General features: G+C 42.6%; 2 protein-coding genes and 1 long non-coding RNA gene across 9 annotated transcripts in view; 2 read left to right on the forward strand and 1 right to left on the reverse strand.

The window, feature by feature from the left end:
* The window catches only part of LOC125784464 (uncharacterized), a 320,028-nt gene that overhangs the window by 222,467 nt on the left and 82,747 nt on the right, over positions 1–14,814 (forward strand). The gene's annotated exons all lie outside the window — the stretch shown is intronic.
* The window catches only part of LOC103040205 (BAH and coiled-coil domain-containing protein 1), a 147,686-nt gene that overhangs the window by 96,390 nt on the left and 36,482 nt on the right, over positions 1–14,814 (forward strand). For all 7 annotated transcript variants that reach the window (XR_007427265.1, XM_049468111.1, XM_049468115.1 and 4 more), the window contains exons 11-14: positions 1,206–2,168; positions 9,923–10,092; positions 10,192–10,328; positions 12,378–12,491. Coding sequence is in view for 6 of the 7 variants with exons in the window: in XM_049468111.1 (XP_049324068.1) it covers positions 1,206–2,168; positions 9,923–10,092; positions 10,192–10,328; positions 12,378–12,491 (1,384 nt within the window). In the remaining variant the exon portion in view is untranslated. The remainder of the gene's footprint in view (positions 1–1,205; positions 2,169–9,922; positions 10,093–10,191; positions 10,329–12,377; positions 12,492–14,814) is intronic.
* On the reverse strand, positions 3,925–5,235 carry LOC125784455 (uncharacterized). The gene is made up of 2 exons (XM_049468147.1): positions 4,870–5,235; positions 3,925–4,760 (listed from the first exon to the last, which is right to left on the reverse strand). The coding sequence occupies exons 1-2, from the start codon at positions 5,049–5,051 to the stop codon at positions 4,184–4,186; spliced, it is 759 nt and encodes a 252-aa protein (XP_049324104.1). The 5' UTR covers positions 5,052–5,235; the 3' UTR covers positions 3,925–4,183.

Consider the following 14,814-nt stretch of genomic DNA (forward strand, 5'->3'; position numbering starts at 1 on the left):
CAATAATTGGCTCAATCTGCTGATTTTAAAACAGCATTCAGGCTGAGCTGCTTGTATCAACACCCTGGTTGCTGAGTATAAAACACCAATTGGATATAAAACAGCATTCAATGCAAAGCGGCTGGTGCCAACGCTCGGATTGCTAAAAATAATACACCAATTGGTCCAAAATGCTTGCACCAACACCCCGGTTGCCAAGTATAATACAGCAATTGGCACAAGCCACTGGTGCTAACACTCCGGTTGCCGAGTATAATACAACAGTTAGCCCAATCTGCTCATACCAACACTCCAGTTACTGAATATAATACAACAATTGGCCCAAGCTACTTGTACCAAAACCTCAGTTGCCGATTATAATACAACAATGGTCCCAAGCTACTTGTGCCAATACTCTGGTTGCTGAGTATAATACAACAGTTGGCTCAATCTGCTTGTACCAACACCCCAGTTGCCAAGTATAATACAACAATCGGCCCAAGCTTTTTTTTACGAACACTGCGGTTGCAGAGTATAATACAACAATGGTCCCAAGCTACTTGTGACAATACTCTGGTTGCTGAGTATAACACAATAATTGGCACAATCTACTTGTACCAACACCTCGGTTGCTGAGTATAATACAACAATAAGTCCAATCTGCATATGCCAATACTCCGGTTGCCGAGTATAATACACCAATTGGCCCAAGTTGCTTGCACAACACCTCGGTTGCTGAGTATAATACAACAGTTGGCTCAAGCTGCTTGTACCAAAACCCCAGTTGCTGAGTATAATACACTAATGGCAACAAAAGGCTTGTACCAATCCTCCGATTACTGATTATAAAACAGCATTTAGCCTGAGCTGCTTGTACCAACACCCTAGTTACTGAGTATAATACATTAATTAGCCCAATCTGCTTGTGCCAACAAGTTTCCAAGTATAAACTACATTTGGCCCAATTACACATATCCTATGTACATTTGTAATTAGATAATTAGGTAATTGAACTGTGCGTGTACACAAAATCTGCAAACCATTGGTATACATTAAACTAATAAATCTGGTGTTTTTACGTTGTGTTAATGAATATGGTGGACAGTTTTGAGAAAGGTCGATTTACTTTCAGTTTTCTCGTGATTTTGTGAAGATGAATTATAAATAAAGACCATTATAAGCTATTAGTGCACTTTTTGTAATTTGCTTCTTCCCTTCGTTTTCAGATCTCCCACCTGAATACACCTATCCCGCCATCACCATGGGATACAGAGGAGGGCCCTCCCCTCAGGACGTACGATTGGCTGAGCCGGCTGAGTTGGAAACCATTCCTGTGGAACCTGTGGAGCATGCCCCGCCCCCTCTCTCCAGCCTGGGGGAGGAGCTTGGGGAGTGCCATGCGATCGTAAGACCCATTACCGAATCCCAGCTGCCAATGGAGGAAAAGAGGGAGGAGGATCTGGCGGACGCAGGGCAGGGCGCGGGCATGTTGGCGCCAACTGGGCAACCGGATCCGGTGGACGGCGTGAGCTGCTGTGTGCCCGCTGGAGACGAGGTTGAGGAGGGTGATGATGATGAAGATGATGCCATGCAAGTCCAGGATCAGGCCACGATGCTCCTCTGCCCGCCTGCTGAAGCCTCGATCTTCGAGGTGGCACCGTGTCCAATCGCTCCAATCGAGAAACAGGAAACTCAAAGGGACGAATGCATCATGTCCTCACAGGAGGACGTGAGCGAGGTCCTTCCAGAGCAGGACAACGATCAAGGGGTTCCTGAGGTTCCCGAGGTGGACGCTCAGAATGTTCCAGATCCAGAACGTCCATGTGTTCCAGATCTTTCAGCTGAACTCCAGACTGAAGTGGTTCAACCACTTGAAGAAACAGCAACGGCGAAAGTTCGAGAAAAAGAAGATCAAGAAGACGACAAAGACGTCAAAATCCTGTCCTCTTGTCCCTCTCCTGTCCATGCCACCTCATGCCCACAGCCCCTCGTGCCAAGCTACTGGAGTCTAGAGCTTCTGATCGCTGCAGCTTTCTGTGGAGACTGTCCTCCACCTTCTCCACCACCTTCCACGCCTCCTCAGGACTGCAGCGCTCAGCTCCACCCCAGCACTCACGGCATGGAGCTCCTGAGCGAAGTCGCCGACCTGGAGCTCCAGCACCATCGCCACAGTGCTGCTAATAGTGAAGGTGAGTCCTCGTGCGAAGAAATCACCATTTAAACCACACAGATATCATTTAGAGAAAGTTTTGTTCACGAGTTCCATGTGGTCTGCGGAGTATGAAAGATAGAGAGTACAGTAGAGTAGGTCATGATGCTGCTTCTCCGTTCTCTCGCATCAGCAGCCGGAGTCTGAGAGAGAGAGAGAGACAGAGTACAGTAGGTCGTGCTGCTTATCCATCAGCAGCCGGAGTCTGAGAGAGAGAGAGAGAGAGAAAGAGAGAGACAGAGTACAGTAGGTCATACTGCTACTCCATCAGCAGCCAGAGTCTGAGAGAGAGAGAGAGAGAGAGGGAGAGAGTACATGCTGCTCTCCAGGAGAGAACTAAGGTTAGCGGAGATCTAGGTAACATTAGCGGCAAGTTAGGTACGTTACTGAGGAGAGAACTAATGTTAACAGAGAGCTAGCTAGCATACTAATGTTAGCGGCAAGCTATCTACATTACAAGAAAGAGAATTAAGGTTAGCGGAGAGCTATCTAACATTAGCGGCGAGCTAGCTAGCATACTAACATTAGCGGAGAGCTATTTACATTAAAGGAAAGAGAACTAAGGTTAGCGGAGAGCTAGATAACATTAGCGGCGAGCTAGCTAGCATACTGTTCTTACCAGCAAATTAGCTAGGATACCGGAAAGAGATCTAAGGTTAGCATAAGTTTCCAATAAAAAAAAATTTCCCAAAGAAATTATGACTATATTTTTGGGTCTTAAATTATATTTATCGAGGTCTTAAAAAGCATTAAATTCGACTTTTAAAATGGTGCAAGAATCCTGATATATATATATATATATATATATATATATATATATATATATATATATATATATATATATATTTTTTTTTTTTTTTTTTTTTTTTTCTTTCTGTAAACCTGTTTGATTCCTGTTTCTCACAAAATGAAGCAAACGTAGAGACTGGTTTCCCTTCGCTGAACAAGACCCTTCCCCTGAAAAAACGTGTTTTTTTTTTTCAATCACAAAAGATCTGGATGTTTTTGCGGCTCTAGAGCATTGCCAGGGCTAATTAGCCCATTAGCGCATTGTTCTAAATGTGCTTTAAAAGCTTCCCCTCTATGAAGGCACTTTTTTATACATGCGGACGGATGTGAGCGTTTCTAATGCATTTAAAATGCGTTTAACTAGTCCCCGAAGATCTCGCTCGAAATGTTCTACTAAACTGTCTGAACACCATCTGAACAGAGCTGCTCCTCGCTGCGTTTCTAAAGACGTACACAAAGCAGCAGCAGCAGCAGCACTCTTCAGTTAGCGCTAGGCTAGGCGCTGCTTTCTTATACATTATAGATGATCCTTTTCTGTCCATTTGTGTGATGCTGCTGTTTGAGATTTTAGAGCTGGAGTTGCTTCATACACAAGCCTGGATGGGAAAATATGGCGTAGATTGTATCTCGTAAAGCCTTGTATGTTCCTTATATATTTACTATATGTATAAATTTTGTTGCTGCTGCTTTAAAGAACTTAGACATTTAGGAAACATCATGAAATCGCATGAAATTAAAAAAACTAGATTAAACTAGCTAACCTGTGTCATGGTGAGCACAGAATACAGACACGTGCAGATACTGATAAAATTGTGTTTATTATAAAATAAACGGATGTAAGACGTAGTCGATACAGAAAAATGGGTAATCACCAATAACCAGAGCAATGAAGACAAAACCATACCATAAACGAGAGATAGTCCAGAGTTCATACACGAGAGATCCAATGTCAGAGGTAATCCAAGAGGCAGTAGTGAAAACACAGTCCAGGTAATACACAAGCAATCCAATATCAGAGGCAAAGGCAATAATCGGCGTCGAGAAAAACAAAAGCAAGGTCAAACACAAGATAAACTGAGACAAGAGATATAGAACGCTTAGTAATGAGGAGAACCTACAATACGCGGCGTGGGTGTTTGTGTGGAGTGCTCTTTTATAGTGCCAGTAATCAGTATTCGGGACTTCCTGGAGGAAGCAGGTGAGGTGTCACGTGACCAGGTGAGTGCGTGATGTCAGCGGGTGGTGCATTCTGGGTAATGTAGTTGTTGACCTGAGAACCTCCGTTAGAGCTGGGTGTGGAAGGGACAGAGGAGCTAACAGCACCAGACGTGACAGTACCTCCCCCCAAGGGAGTCGGAACGGAGCCGGAACGGGGACGACCACGACGACGTCCACCCAATGGGCAGGGAGTACCGGCGGGAGGACCAGGCGTAGCCACAGAGGTGCCGGACAGGCAGGGGTTGCGAGACTGGGAACCCCGACGCACCGGAGCCGAAGAAGAGAGTGAGCGCTTGGGACGCCCACGGGGTCTGGGAGCAGGTTTCCCAGGGTGACGGGCATGAAATTCGGCCAGTAGAGCAGGATCCAGCACGTCACCGGCGGCAACCCAGCAACGCTCCTCAGGGCCGTAACCCACCCAGTCAATGAGGTACTGGAGCACACCGCCACGCCTGCGTGAATCCAGCACCTCTCGAACCGCATAGGTAGACGAATCCTCCCCCTCCACTGCCGCGGGCGGCACGTCATCAGGAACACCCTCGGCAAGCGGACCTGGGACAAGAGGCTTAAGCAGAGAAACATGGAACGAGTTATGTACTCTGTACTGAGCAGGTAACTCAATCTTATAAGTCACCTCGTTAACCTGAGACAAAACCTTAAATGGGCCAATATACCTAGGCAGCAGTTTCCTACAGGCCCCCTCAAACCTCAAGTCCCGGGTCGACAACCACACCCTGTCTCCGGGTTGGTATTGGGGGGTGGTACCACGGTGTCTGTCGGACTGCTCCTTATACTTGCGTAAAACCTCCGAAATCTGCTGATGCGTCTCCTCCCACACCTGCTCACTCCGCTTCATCCAGTCGTCAACAGCAGGTATCTCAGTGGACGACGCTGTCCACGGAGCCAACGGAGGCTGATAACCCAGAATGCACTGAAAGGGAGTGAGACCAGATGTGGAGTTAATGAGGGAATTTTGGGCTATCTCAGCCCAAATCAGATACTGTGACCATTCAGTAGGATGTTTATAGCAGTAAAGTCTTAGAAATTTACTCCTGATTGACCCTCTCACATTGACCGTTGCTAGTGGGATGAAACCCAGAAGTGAGACTCACGTGTACACCCAAGTGTTCAAAGAATGATTTCCATACCCGGGAAGTAAATTGAGGACCTCTATCTGACAAATTGTCCTCCGGAACTCCAAAATGTCTGAAAATGTGTGTGTAGATAGCTTGAGCTGTCTGAAGAGCATTAGGTAGTGCAGGAAAAGGGATAAATTTAACCACCCTAGAAAATCTGTCTACGACCGTGAGGATGGTAGTGTAACCTTCTGATTCGGGTAAATCTGTAACAAAATCTACAGCAATGTGTGACCAAGGTCGTTCAGGAACAGGCAGAGGACATAGTTTACCAGCTGGAAGGGCTTTGGGTGTTTTGCATTGTGCGCAGACTGAACATGAAACTACGAAAGCTTGTATGTCAGCTCGCATGGTTCACCAATAACGAGCTGTAGTGTACGTGTAACGCCGGGATGACCAGAAGTAAGGGCAGCATGAGCCCAGCCAATGAGTTGATCGCGAAATTGTTCAGGTACAAAAATCTTGTGAGCAGGACAGCCCTCCGGAGGTGGTGTGTTTACCTGGCTCTGATGAATAAGATCATCAAGCTCCCACCTAATGGCAGCCACTCTAACTGTGGGTGGCAGAATGTATTCAGGTTCTGAAGCATGGCATGTGTCGTCTAGGGAACTAAAAACACGAGATAAAGCATCAGCCTTAGTATTACGGTTACCAGGTCGAAACGAGATAGAGAAATTAAAACGTGAGAAGAATAATGACCAACGAGCTTGACGGGGGATTAGTCATTTAGCTGTATGGAGATATTCCAAGTTTTTATGGTCAGTTAGTACAGTGAATGGATGTGCAGCACCTTCCAGCCAGTGACACCATTCCTCAAGAGCAAGTTTGACAGCCAGTAATTCTCTATCCCCTATCCCATAGTTACGCTCAGCTGGTGACATCTTTCATGAGAAGAAGGCTATGGGATGGAGTTTAGGCGGTGAACCGCTGCGTTGAGAGAGAACTGCTCCCACGCCAGTATCTGAAGCGTCGACCTCAACTACAAATGGTAGTTCAGGTTTAGGGTGCATGAGGATAGGGGCAGAAACGAAAGCAGTTTTGAGCTTGTGGAACGCTAAGTCAGCTTCAGGGGACCACTTAAGGACCTTGGTGGCGTTCTTAGTGAGCGCAGTGAGAGGGGCAGCTATACTGCTAAAGTTACGTATAAAACGCCTATAGAAATTCGCAAATCCTAAGAAACGTTGTAGGTCTTTGATAGATTGAGGAACGGGCCAGCTAGTTACGGCATCTACTTTGGAGTCATCCATGAGAACTCCCTGGGAGCTAATAACATAGCCGAGAAATGCGACTCTCTGAAGATGGCATTTCTCAGCTTTAGCATAGAGATCGTTCTCCAGTAGTTTTTGGAGAACTGAGCGAACATGTTGCACGTGGGATTCAAGGTCGGGTGAGTAAATTAAGATGTCGTCTATAAAAGGGTGACGAATTTGCCAATCATGTCACGGAACACGTCGTTCATAAACGACTGAAACACTGCGGGGGCGTTAGCGAGACCATAACTCATTACTAAATATTCATAGTGGCCATTAGTGGTAGTAAATGCAGTCTTCCACTCATCCCCCTCCCTAATGCGGATTAGATTGTACGCACTACGAAGATCAAGCTTAGTAAAATAGGTGGCGTTGCGCAGCTGTTCAAGAGCGCAAGGAATGAGGGGCAATGGGTACGCAAACTTCTTGGTAATAGCATTTAAGCCTCTGTAATCAATACAGGGTCTCAGTCCCCCGTCCTTTTTCTTAACAAAGAAAAAACCTGAACCGACTGGTGACTTGGACGGGCGAATGAAACCCTGAGCTAGAGCTTCAGTAACGTAATCCTCCATAGCCTTCTCCTCATCAAGAGTGAGGGGATAAATTCTAGCTTTGGGTAGAGAGGCACCCTCCACTAGGTCAATAGCACAGTCATAAGAGCGATGAGGTGGTAACTTAGTGGCGTTAACCTTACTAAACACTTCCAAAAAATCAGAATACTCAGGGGGTATAACAGGGGAATCAGAAACTTCAGGGCTCTCCACAGAAGTGGACTGAATGATAAGGCTGTCTAAAGCTAAACAGTTCTTATGACAATGAGAAGACCAAACCGTGATATCCCCATCGCGCCAGGAGACGGTGGGATCGTGGGTCTTGAGCCATGGCATGCCCAGGATCACAGGGTGCTCGGTGCTGGGAAGCACGAAAAGTGGCAGTTCCTCAAAATGAAGAGCGCTGGCTTGTAGGGTGATGGGTAGCGTCTGCAGAGTAACAGGCTTTGAGCGAACCGTCTTCCCGTCCACAGCATGAATGGATAACGGACGCAGGCTGATGAAGTTCCCTTCCGACCCGGAGTCTATAAGCGCTGGGACAGAGAGCATACCATCAGGCAACATAATATTCACAGGTAACGAGAAACATTTAGAATGAAGAATTGTGTTTTGTGTTTTGACAGCACTCCACGCGCTGTCCCAGGGCTGGAGCTTTCACAGGTCGGGTCAGGAGACCACACTCAGCCTTGAAATGACCAGCCTCCCCGCAATAAAGGCACAAACGAAGCCGGATCCGGCGCTGTCGCTCCTCTGGAGTTAGTCGGGTTTTCTGGATGTCCATGGGCTCTGGGGCAGACAGCGCAGCTTTCTCTGCCGTGGGGGTGCGGGGCAGAGTCACAGGAGTGTGTTGAGTGCGAGAGCTGGTCTTGGGGCGGCGCGAGAGAAGTTGATCCAAACGGATCGACAGTGAGATGAGCTGATCCAAAGTTAGCAAATCATCTCTGCAGGCTAATTCCCTCTGTATATCTGGGTTGAGTCTGCATCTGAATACGTTAATCAAAGCTGCATTAATCCATCCACTACCAGTGCGGAACTCCAAAGCGTAGGAAGCCACCGGCTTCTGACCTTGCTTGAGAGCCAGCAAAAGTTCTCCATTAGATTGTCCATAACGAGAATGATCAAAAACCGAGCGAAAAATAGCCAAAAAGTCAGTGTAACCCAGAAACTTCCTCCCAAATAGCTGTTGCCCACTCAAGTGCCTTACCAGAAAGCCGTGAGATAATAAAACCGATCTTGGCATTATCGGTTTTGGGCGGTGAATTACTGAAAAACACGGAGCATTGTAAAAGAAAACCGCTGCATTTTTCCGGATCCCCATCAAAAATCTCCGGTTTAGAGACAGAAAAACCAGGTACAGATGAAAGAGTGTTGGGCAAACGGGGGGCAGCTAACGGGCTAGGGCTAGGCTCAGTTACGCCTCTGAGGTGAGCTAGCAGCTCAGTAAGTTGTTGCTGCTGCGTGGTTTGCTGGCGGGCTAGCTCTGAAACAGCTTGGGTCACACCAGCGAGCGTTTGCTGGTGCTGACCGAGTAGCCTCCCCTGGTTGGCTAAACCAGATCTAATAGCCTCAGTATCTGCTATCTGATCTTGTACGGCCGCGTATTCCTGGAGGAAGCAGGTGAGGTGTCACGTGACCAGGTGAGTGCGTGATGTCAGCGTGTGGTGCATTCTGGGTAATGTAGTTGTTGACCTGAGAACCTCTTTTAGAGCTGGGTGTGGAAGGGACAGAGGAGCTAACAGCACCAGACGTGACAACCTGAGGTTAGATAGGTTCCACAGTTGTAAAGAACATTTAAAATTCATGCATCAATATATGCATCAGTACATGCATTGATGGAGCAGCATTAGCATTAGCAGCTAACTGCACTAAAAAACGAAAATATTTAATGATATTTATTTATTTACAGTAAATGAAGAAGAGCTTTATTCACCCAAATAAACTTTCAGTTTTCAGGAGAGAAATCTGTGTAGTTCACTGTGCGACACCGTTGTTCCTTACTAGTGTCGCTTAAAATGAGCCTTATAATCTGGTGCACATTGTGTGTAAAAATAGGAGTCAAAAATAGGTCAGTGTGCTCATGATAAGGCGAACTATGTAATCAATAATTATTAAGTTGTGCAAGCAAATACAATGCTGTAGACATGGCAAAAGTCATGGGACACCACTATTTTCCTTTATATATATATATATATATATATATATATACAGATTGGAGATGGATGATTGCAAGCCATTTGGACCAGGAGTAAAGCTATCCAAAAGTTATCCAAAAGCAGTGTGTAAGACTGGTGGAGGAGAACATGATGCCAAGATGCATGAAAAAAACTGTGATTAAAAAAAAAACAGGGTTATTCCACCAAATATTGATTATTTCTGAACTCTTAAAACTTTATGAATATGAACTTGTTTTCTTTGCATTATTTGAGGTCTGAAAGCTCTGCATCTTTTTTGTTATTTCAGTTATTTCTCATTTTCTGTAAATAAATGCTCTAAATGAGAATATTTTTATTTGGAATTTGGGAGAAATGTTGTCTGTAGTTTATAGAATAAAACTACAATGTTCATTTTACTCAAACATAAACCTATAAATAGTAAAATCAGAGAAACTCTTAATTCTCTTAATTTTTTCCAAAGCTGTATAATAATTTAAACTAAAATTAATAGAAAATTACCAAGTTAACACTGTAGAAACTCTATAATAGTATAAAATAACCACCTGACATTTAGTGAAATCCACTGTAAAGATGTGTTTATTGAATATAATCTCTTTTTTCTCTGAATTTTTTACAGGAGAAGAGCAGTTAATTTTTGATCTCCAGAGTCTGGCTACGCTGGCAGCTGCCCGGGCACTGGAGTTTGGTGCCAAGGCGAACAGCCTGGCAGAATCTGAGAAGCAGAACCCGGGCAGGAGGATCCTCAACCTGCGCCGGAAATGCACCTGGACCCCTCGCCACGAGCCGGTACTGCTCTACTGTACTACTGTAGCAGAGAATTTTACACTTTTATCCTGCTTTAATATCAGACAGTGCTGTTAAACATGGTGGTGGTGGTGTCGGCAGGTGTGCCCGGTGAAGGGGTCTATGGAAGCGATGGACGGGCAGGAGCTGGCAATGCGGGTGAGGCTGGCGGAGCTGCAGAGACGGTATAAAGAGAAGCAGAAGGAACTCGCCAAGCTGCAGAGGAAGCATGACCACCAGTAAGAACCTTCTATACGTCTTAAAGTAAAATATCCATAAAATTAAACTAGTTACAAACCATTAACAAACCAGTAACGAAGATCAATAACACACCCTGTATTGCTACAAAACTCTACATTTTGTTACTATAATTTTTCACACTTAAAATCCCTTATTTTTCCAAAAAATCACACTCAGGAGTTTCAGTTTAGTTCTCCAGCACCAAGGCTGAAGCAGTATTAACATTAGCATTAGCTGCTAATCACTATTTCCCCATTTAAAGGTGAGTATTTTCGGACTGTAGCCTGCTTCTAACCCCGGCTAGCACTGCTGGAGCAGCACTAGCATTACCCACTAACGGTTAACCGCTAATGCTAAAGCTAATGCTCCAGCTTTAGTGCTGGAGAAATTTGGCAATCTAAGTTTACTGTAAATAAACGGAAGTGCTTTACTCACCCAAATAAACAGTTTTCAGAGCAGCTCTCATAACTCTAACTTTAAAAGAAAGTCTTTTTTATTACAGTTTTGTTTACTTAGCTTAGCTTAGTTATTTTATTAAACACGAGGTGACAATAAAAACGTTTATCTGGGTGATGTCTAGTTCTGCTAACAAACTAGGAGGACTTTTGCCATAAATCTCTTTATTCTTTTAATAAAAGAACACCATCGTAACAAGTGCTTAATAATAATCATAATAATAATAATAACAACAATCAAATCTGTTGTTATATTATTTTAAATTTTATTTTTTTCAGCAGTAAATGTAATGTGGAGTAACATGTTTAGGTTGTAAAGTCAGCTTTGGTTGGATTTAACTTATATATAATTAACAGAAGTACAAAAAATATATATTTTGTTTATTTTTTTATGTAATTAACTGTAATTCCACACGTTATTCTAAGTCAATTTTAGCAAATTTGCCCCCCCCCAGTATTAAACCTGCTCCTATGCCTTTGCTTATTGGTGTAAAGCCCAGTCTCCCACATGGTAGCTTACAGGCAAGCGGTGGTGTTATCCACTGCACCACACCACATAACCTGCTTGTATTTCAGTTAAATATAAGGAAAAGTGTAAAATATATAAATCACTTTCTATGAATGTCATCTTTATTAGACCCTATAACTACATTCATAATATATTATGATGCATTCATAAGTCATTATAAACATGGCTATAAATATTTATAAAAATGCATAACCCACTATAGCCATGTTTATTAAGCATTATGACTTGTGATTATAATACATTATAAGCTCTGCTTATGATATACATGTTAAAATAGTATATAGCTATCGTTAAAAATCTAGTCCCGCAATGAAAAAGTATGTCTTACTATACTATACTTTACTTAGAGCGCACAAAGACCTGTTATAAAACATTATAATTGACTATAACTAATATTATTTTCAAGACAAGAATAATTCAGGAGTTAAAATATATATTTATAGGATTACTGAGGGTGTGTTTATAAGTTTATAAGTTGGAAGCTTTTTTAGTCATGATACAGTCTGTAAGCTGGGACTGAGTTTCTTGGTATTGATGTATAACATGTTATAAACACAGCTATTAATGCATTATAATCACAGGTCATGATGCATAATAAACATGGCTATGATGAATCATAGAGTTTGAAAAATATGTATAGCCATGTTTCTAATGCCTTATGAATGCATTATAATGTGTTATGAGTATGTTTATAGAGTCTTATAGAGATGACATTCACAGAAGTGTTACCAAGAGTTCTTTAGATTAGATTACCCTCTGAGCCCTGCTACGAGTGTAGAGCTACAGGATCTACAGGCCCAGCTGTAGCAACATCTGTAATCTGTAAATGTGCTGCAGGATCCAATCAGAACCTGTAGAACCTCCAAACCCAACCCTCTCAATCTCAAATCTCAATCTTATATGCAGGATAGAAGAACCAACAGAGTTCTTAAAGAGCCTCATTTTAACAGGTTTATCTAATAAACGTATTATTCTTTTTATTCAGATGAAGTTCTATCAGAAACCCTGTGATTCAGGATGTTCTTCACCGTGTTTAAGTTATAATTTCTTCATTTTTCCTCCAGAAAAGAGGAAACTCCTCGTAGTCCTGCTCGCCGGGGTCCTGGACGACCCCGCAAACGCAAATCCACCCCAGGCCTGGGTCCGGCCGCCCCCCCAGAGACACAGAAGAAAGTCAAGTAAGTAACTAATGCTTTCCTCCTTTTCCTCCTCTTCCTCCTCTTCCTCCTCTTTCTCCTCTTTCTCTGTTCAGGCGTAGAGATAAGCCCTGTATATCAGCCTGATCCTGCAGCGTGCTCTTTATACTATAAACAGGAAACACATGAACTCGTCTGACCCCAGCCAGGAAGTCCAGATTAGTCTTATCTTAACCTAATCAGAGCTAAAATTACATTATATACTGAGATAAAACACAGCTCTGTAATAAACATAAAGAGAGCACTTCAGTTTCTGAACCAGTTTCTCTGATTTTGTTATTTATAGGTTTATGTTTGAGTAAAATGAACATTGTTGTTTTATTCTATAAACTACAGACAACATTTCTCCCAAATTCCAAATAAAAATATTCTCATTTAGAGCATTTATTTACAGAAAATGAGAAATGACTGAAATAACAAAAAAAAAAAAGATGCAGAACTTTCAGACCTCAAATAATGCAAAGAAAACAAGTTCATATTCATAAAGTTTTAAGAGTTCAGAAATAATCAATATTTGGTGGAATAACCTTGTTTTTTAATCACAGTTTAATTTCATGCATCTTGGCATCATGTTCTCCTCCACCAGTCTTACACACTGCTTTTGGATAACTTTATGCTGCTTTACTCCTGGTGTAAAAATTCAAGCAGTTCAGTTTGGTGGTTTGATGGTTTGTGATCATCCATCTTCCTCTTGATTATATTCCATTTTTAAGTGCTCTCTTATTTTTATACAGAGCTGTACAGTATCTCTCTCTCTCTCTCTCTCTCTCTCTCTCTCTCTCTGGGCAGTGTTCCATTGTGTTCTCAGCTGTCCTGCTGTCTTGTCACCTCCGCTCTGTTTCCGCTCTCGTAGTCGTGTCCTCGTGTCGGCCGGCGCACAACCGCAGCGTGATTCGGCACGACAGTGACACCCAAACGCGTGGGCAGCTAGCCAGAGCCCCTCACCGCCGGCTAGGGGAGGGGGAGGGTGTGGACATGGCTATATATATAAATTTATAAATATATATTTGTATATATATATATGTGTGTGTGTGTGTGTGTGTGTGTGTGTGTGTGTGTGTCACTAGGCCACACAGAATATGTCTTTTCAGTATGGTTTGATTCACACTGTTTAGCTGTATGATACAGTGATAGAGCTGGATGTTACTGAGGGATGAGATGTTGTATAACAGAGAGTGGTTCACTCTTCAGTATTTACTCATGATGTACTCTGGATTTACTCAGCGCTGTATGTTTCTGCATTAGAGATCTTAGAGATGCATGTTTGGGTTTATGTACACCTGGGAGTACAAACACACCTGACAGTTCTGGGAGAACAATACAGAGTTATTTTTTGTGGCACACTTTAGGTAGTACAGAGTATATCCAGTAGTATTACAGAGTAGCGTAATGTAGTACAGGGTAGTATAAGGAGAGTAGAGAGTATTGGGTAGTAGTGTAATATATGGAGTATAATGTAGTATAAGCTAGTATACAGGAGTATAGGGTAGAATATGGTAGCATTGAGTAGCTTTGTAGAGTATAGGATAATATAGTAAGTTTAAGGTAGTATAGGATAATATAGGGAGTATAAGGAATATAGTTTAGTATATAGGGACTAGTATACTTTAATATAGGGTAGTATTGTGTATAATATAGTAAAATGTAATATAGTGAGTTTAAGGTAGTATAGGTTAGTACAGGATAATACTCTATAGGGTAGTGTAAAGACTAGTATGAGGTAGTATAGTGTAGTATCTTTTATGGAGTATAGGGTATTTTAGAGAGGTATAGAGTAATCTAGAGAGTGGTATAAGGTTTAGGAAGTTTAGGGTAATATAGAGAGTAGTATAGGGTTATATAGAGAGTAAGATAAGGCAGTATAGGGTAGTATAAGAAGTATATGGTAATATAGATAATGGTAAAAGGTAGTATAGGGGAGTTTAGTATGTAAAGGGTGATATGAGAGTAGTAAAGGGGAGTATAGAGGAGTATAGAAATTATAGGGTAATTAAGAGAGTATTATAAGGTAGTATGGGCGTTTAAGAAGTATAGGGTAATGTAGAGTGTAGTATAAGATAGTATAGGGTAGTATAGGAAGTATAGGGTAATATAGAGAGTAGTATAATGTAGTGTAGGGTAGTATAGGAAGTATAGGGTAATGTAGAGTGTAGTATAAGATAGTATAGGGTAGTATAGAGAGTAGTATAATGTAGTGTAGGGGAGTTCAGGATGTAGAAGCTAATATAGAGAGTAGTAAAGGGGAGTATAGAGGAGTATAGAAATTATAGGGTAATTAAGAGAGTATTATAAGGTAGTATGGGCG

This window comes from Astyanax mexicanus, chromosome 19, assembly GCF_023375975.1.
Source record: "Astyanax mexicanus isolate ESR-SI-001 chromosome 19, AstMex3_surface, whole genome shotgun sequence".
In the NCBI taxonomy this organism is placed as follows: Eukaryota; Metazoa; Chordata; class Actinopteri; order Characiformes; family Acestrorhamphidae; genus Astyanax; species Astyanax mexicanus.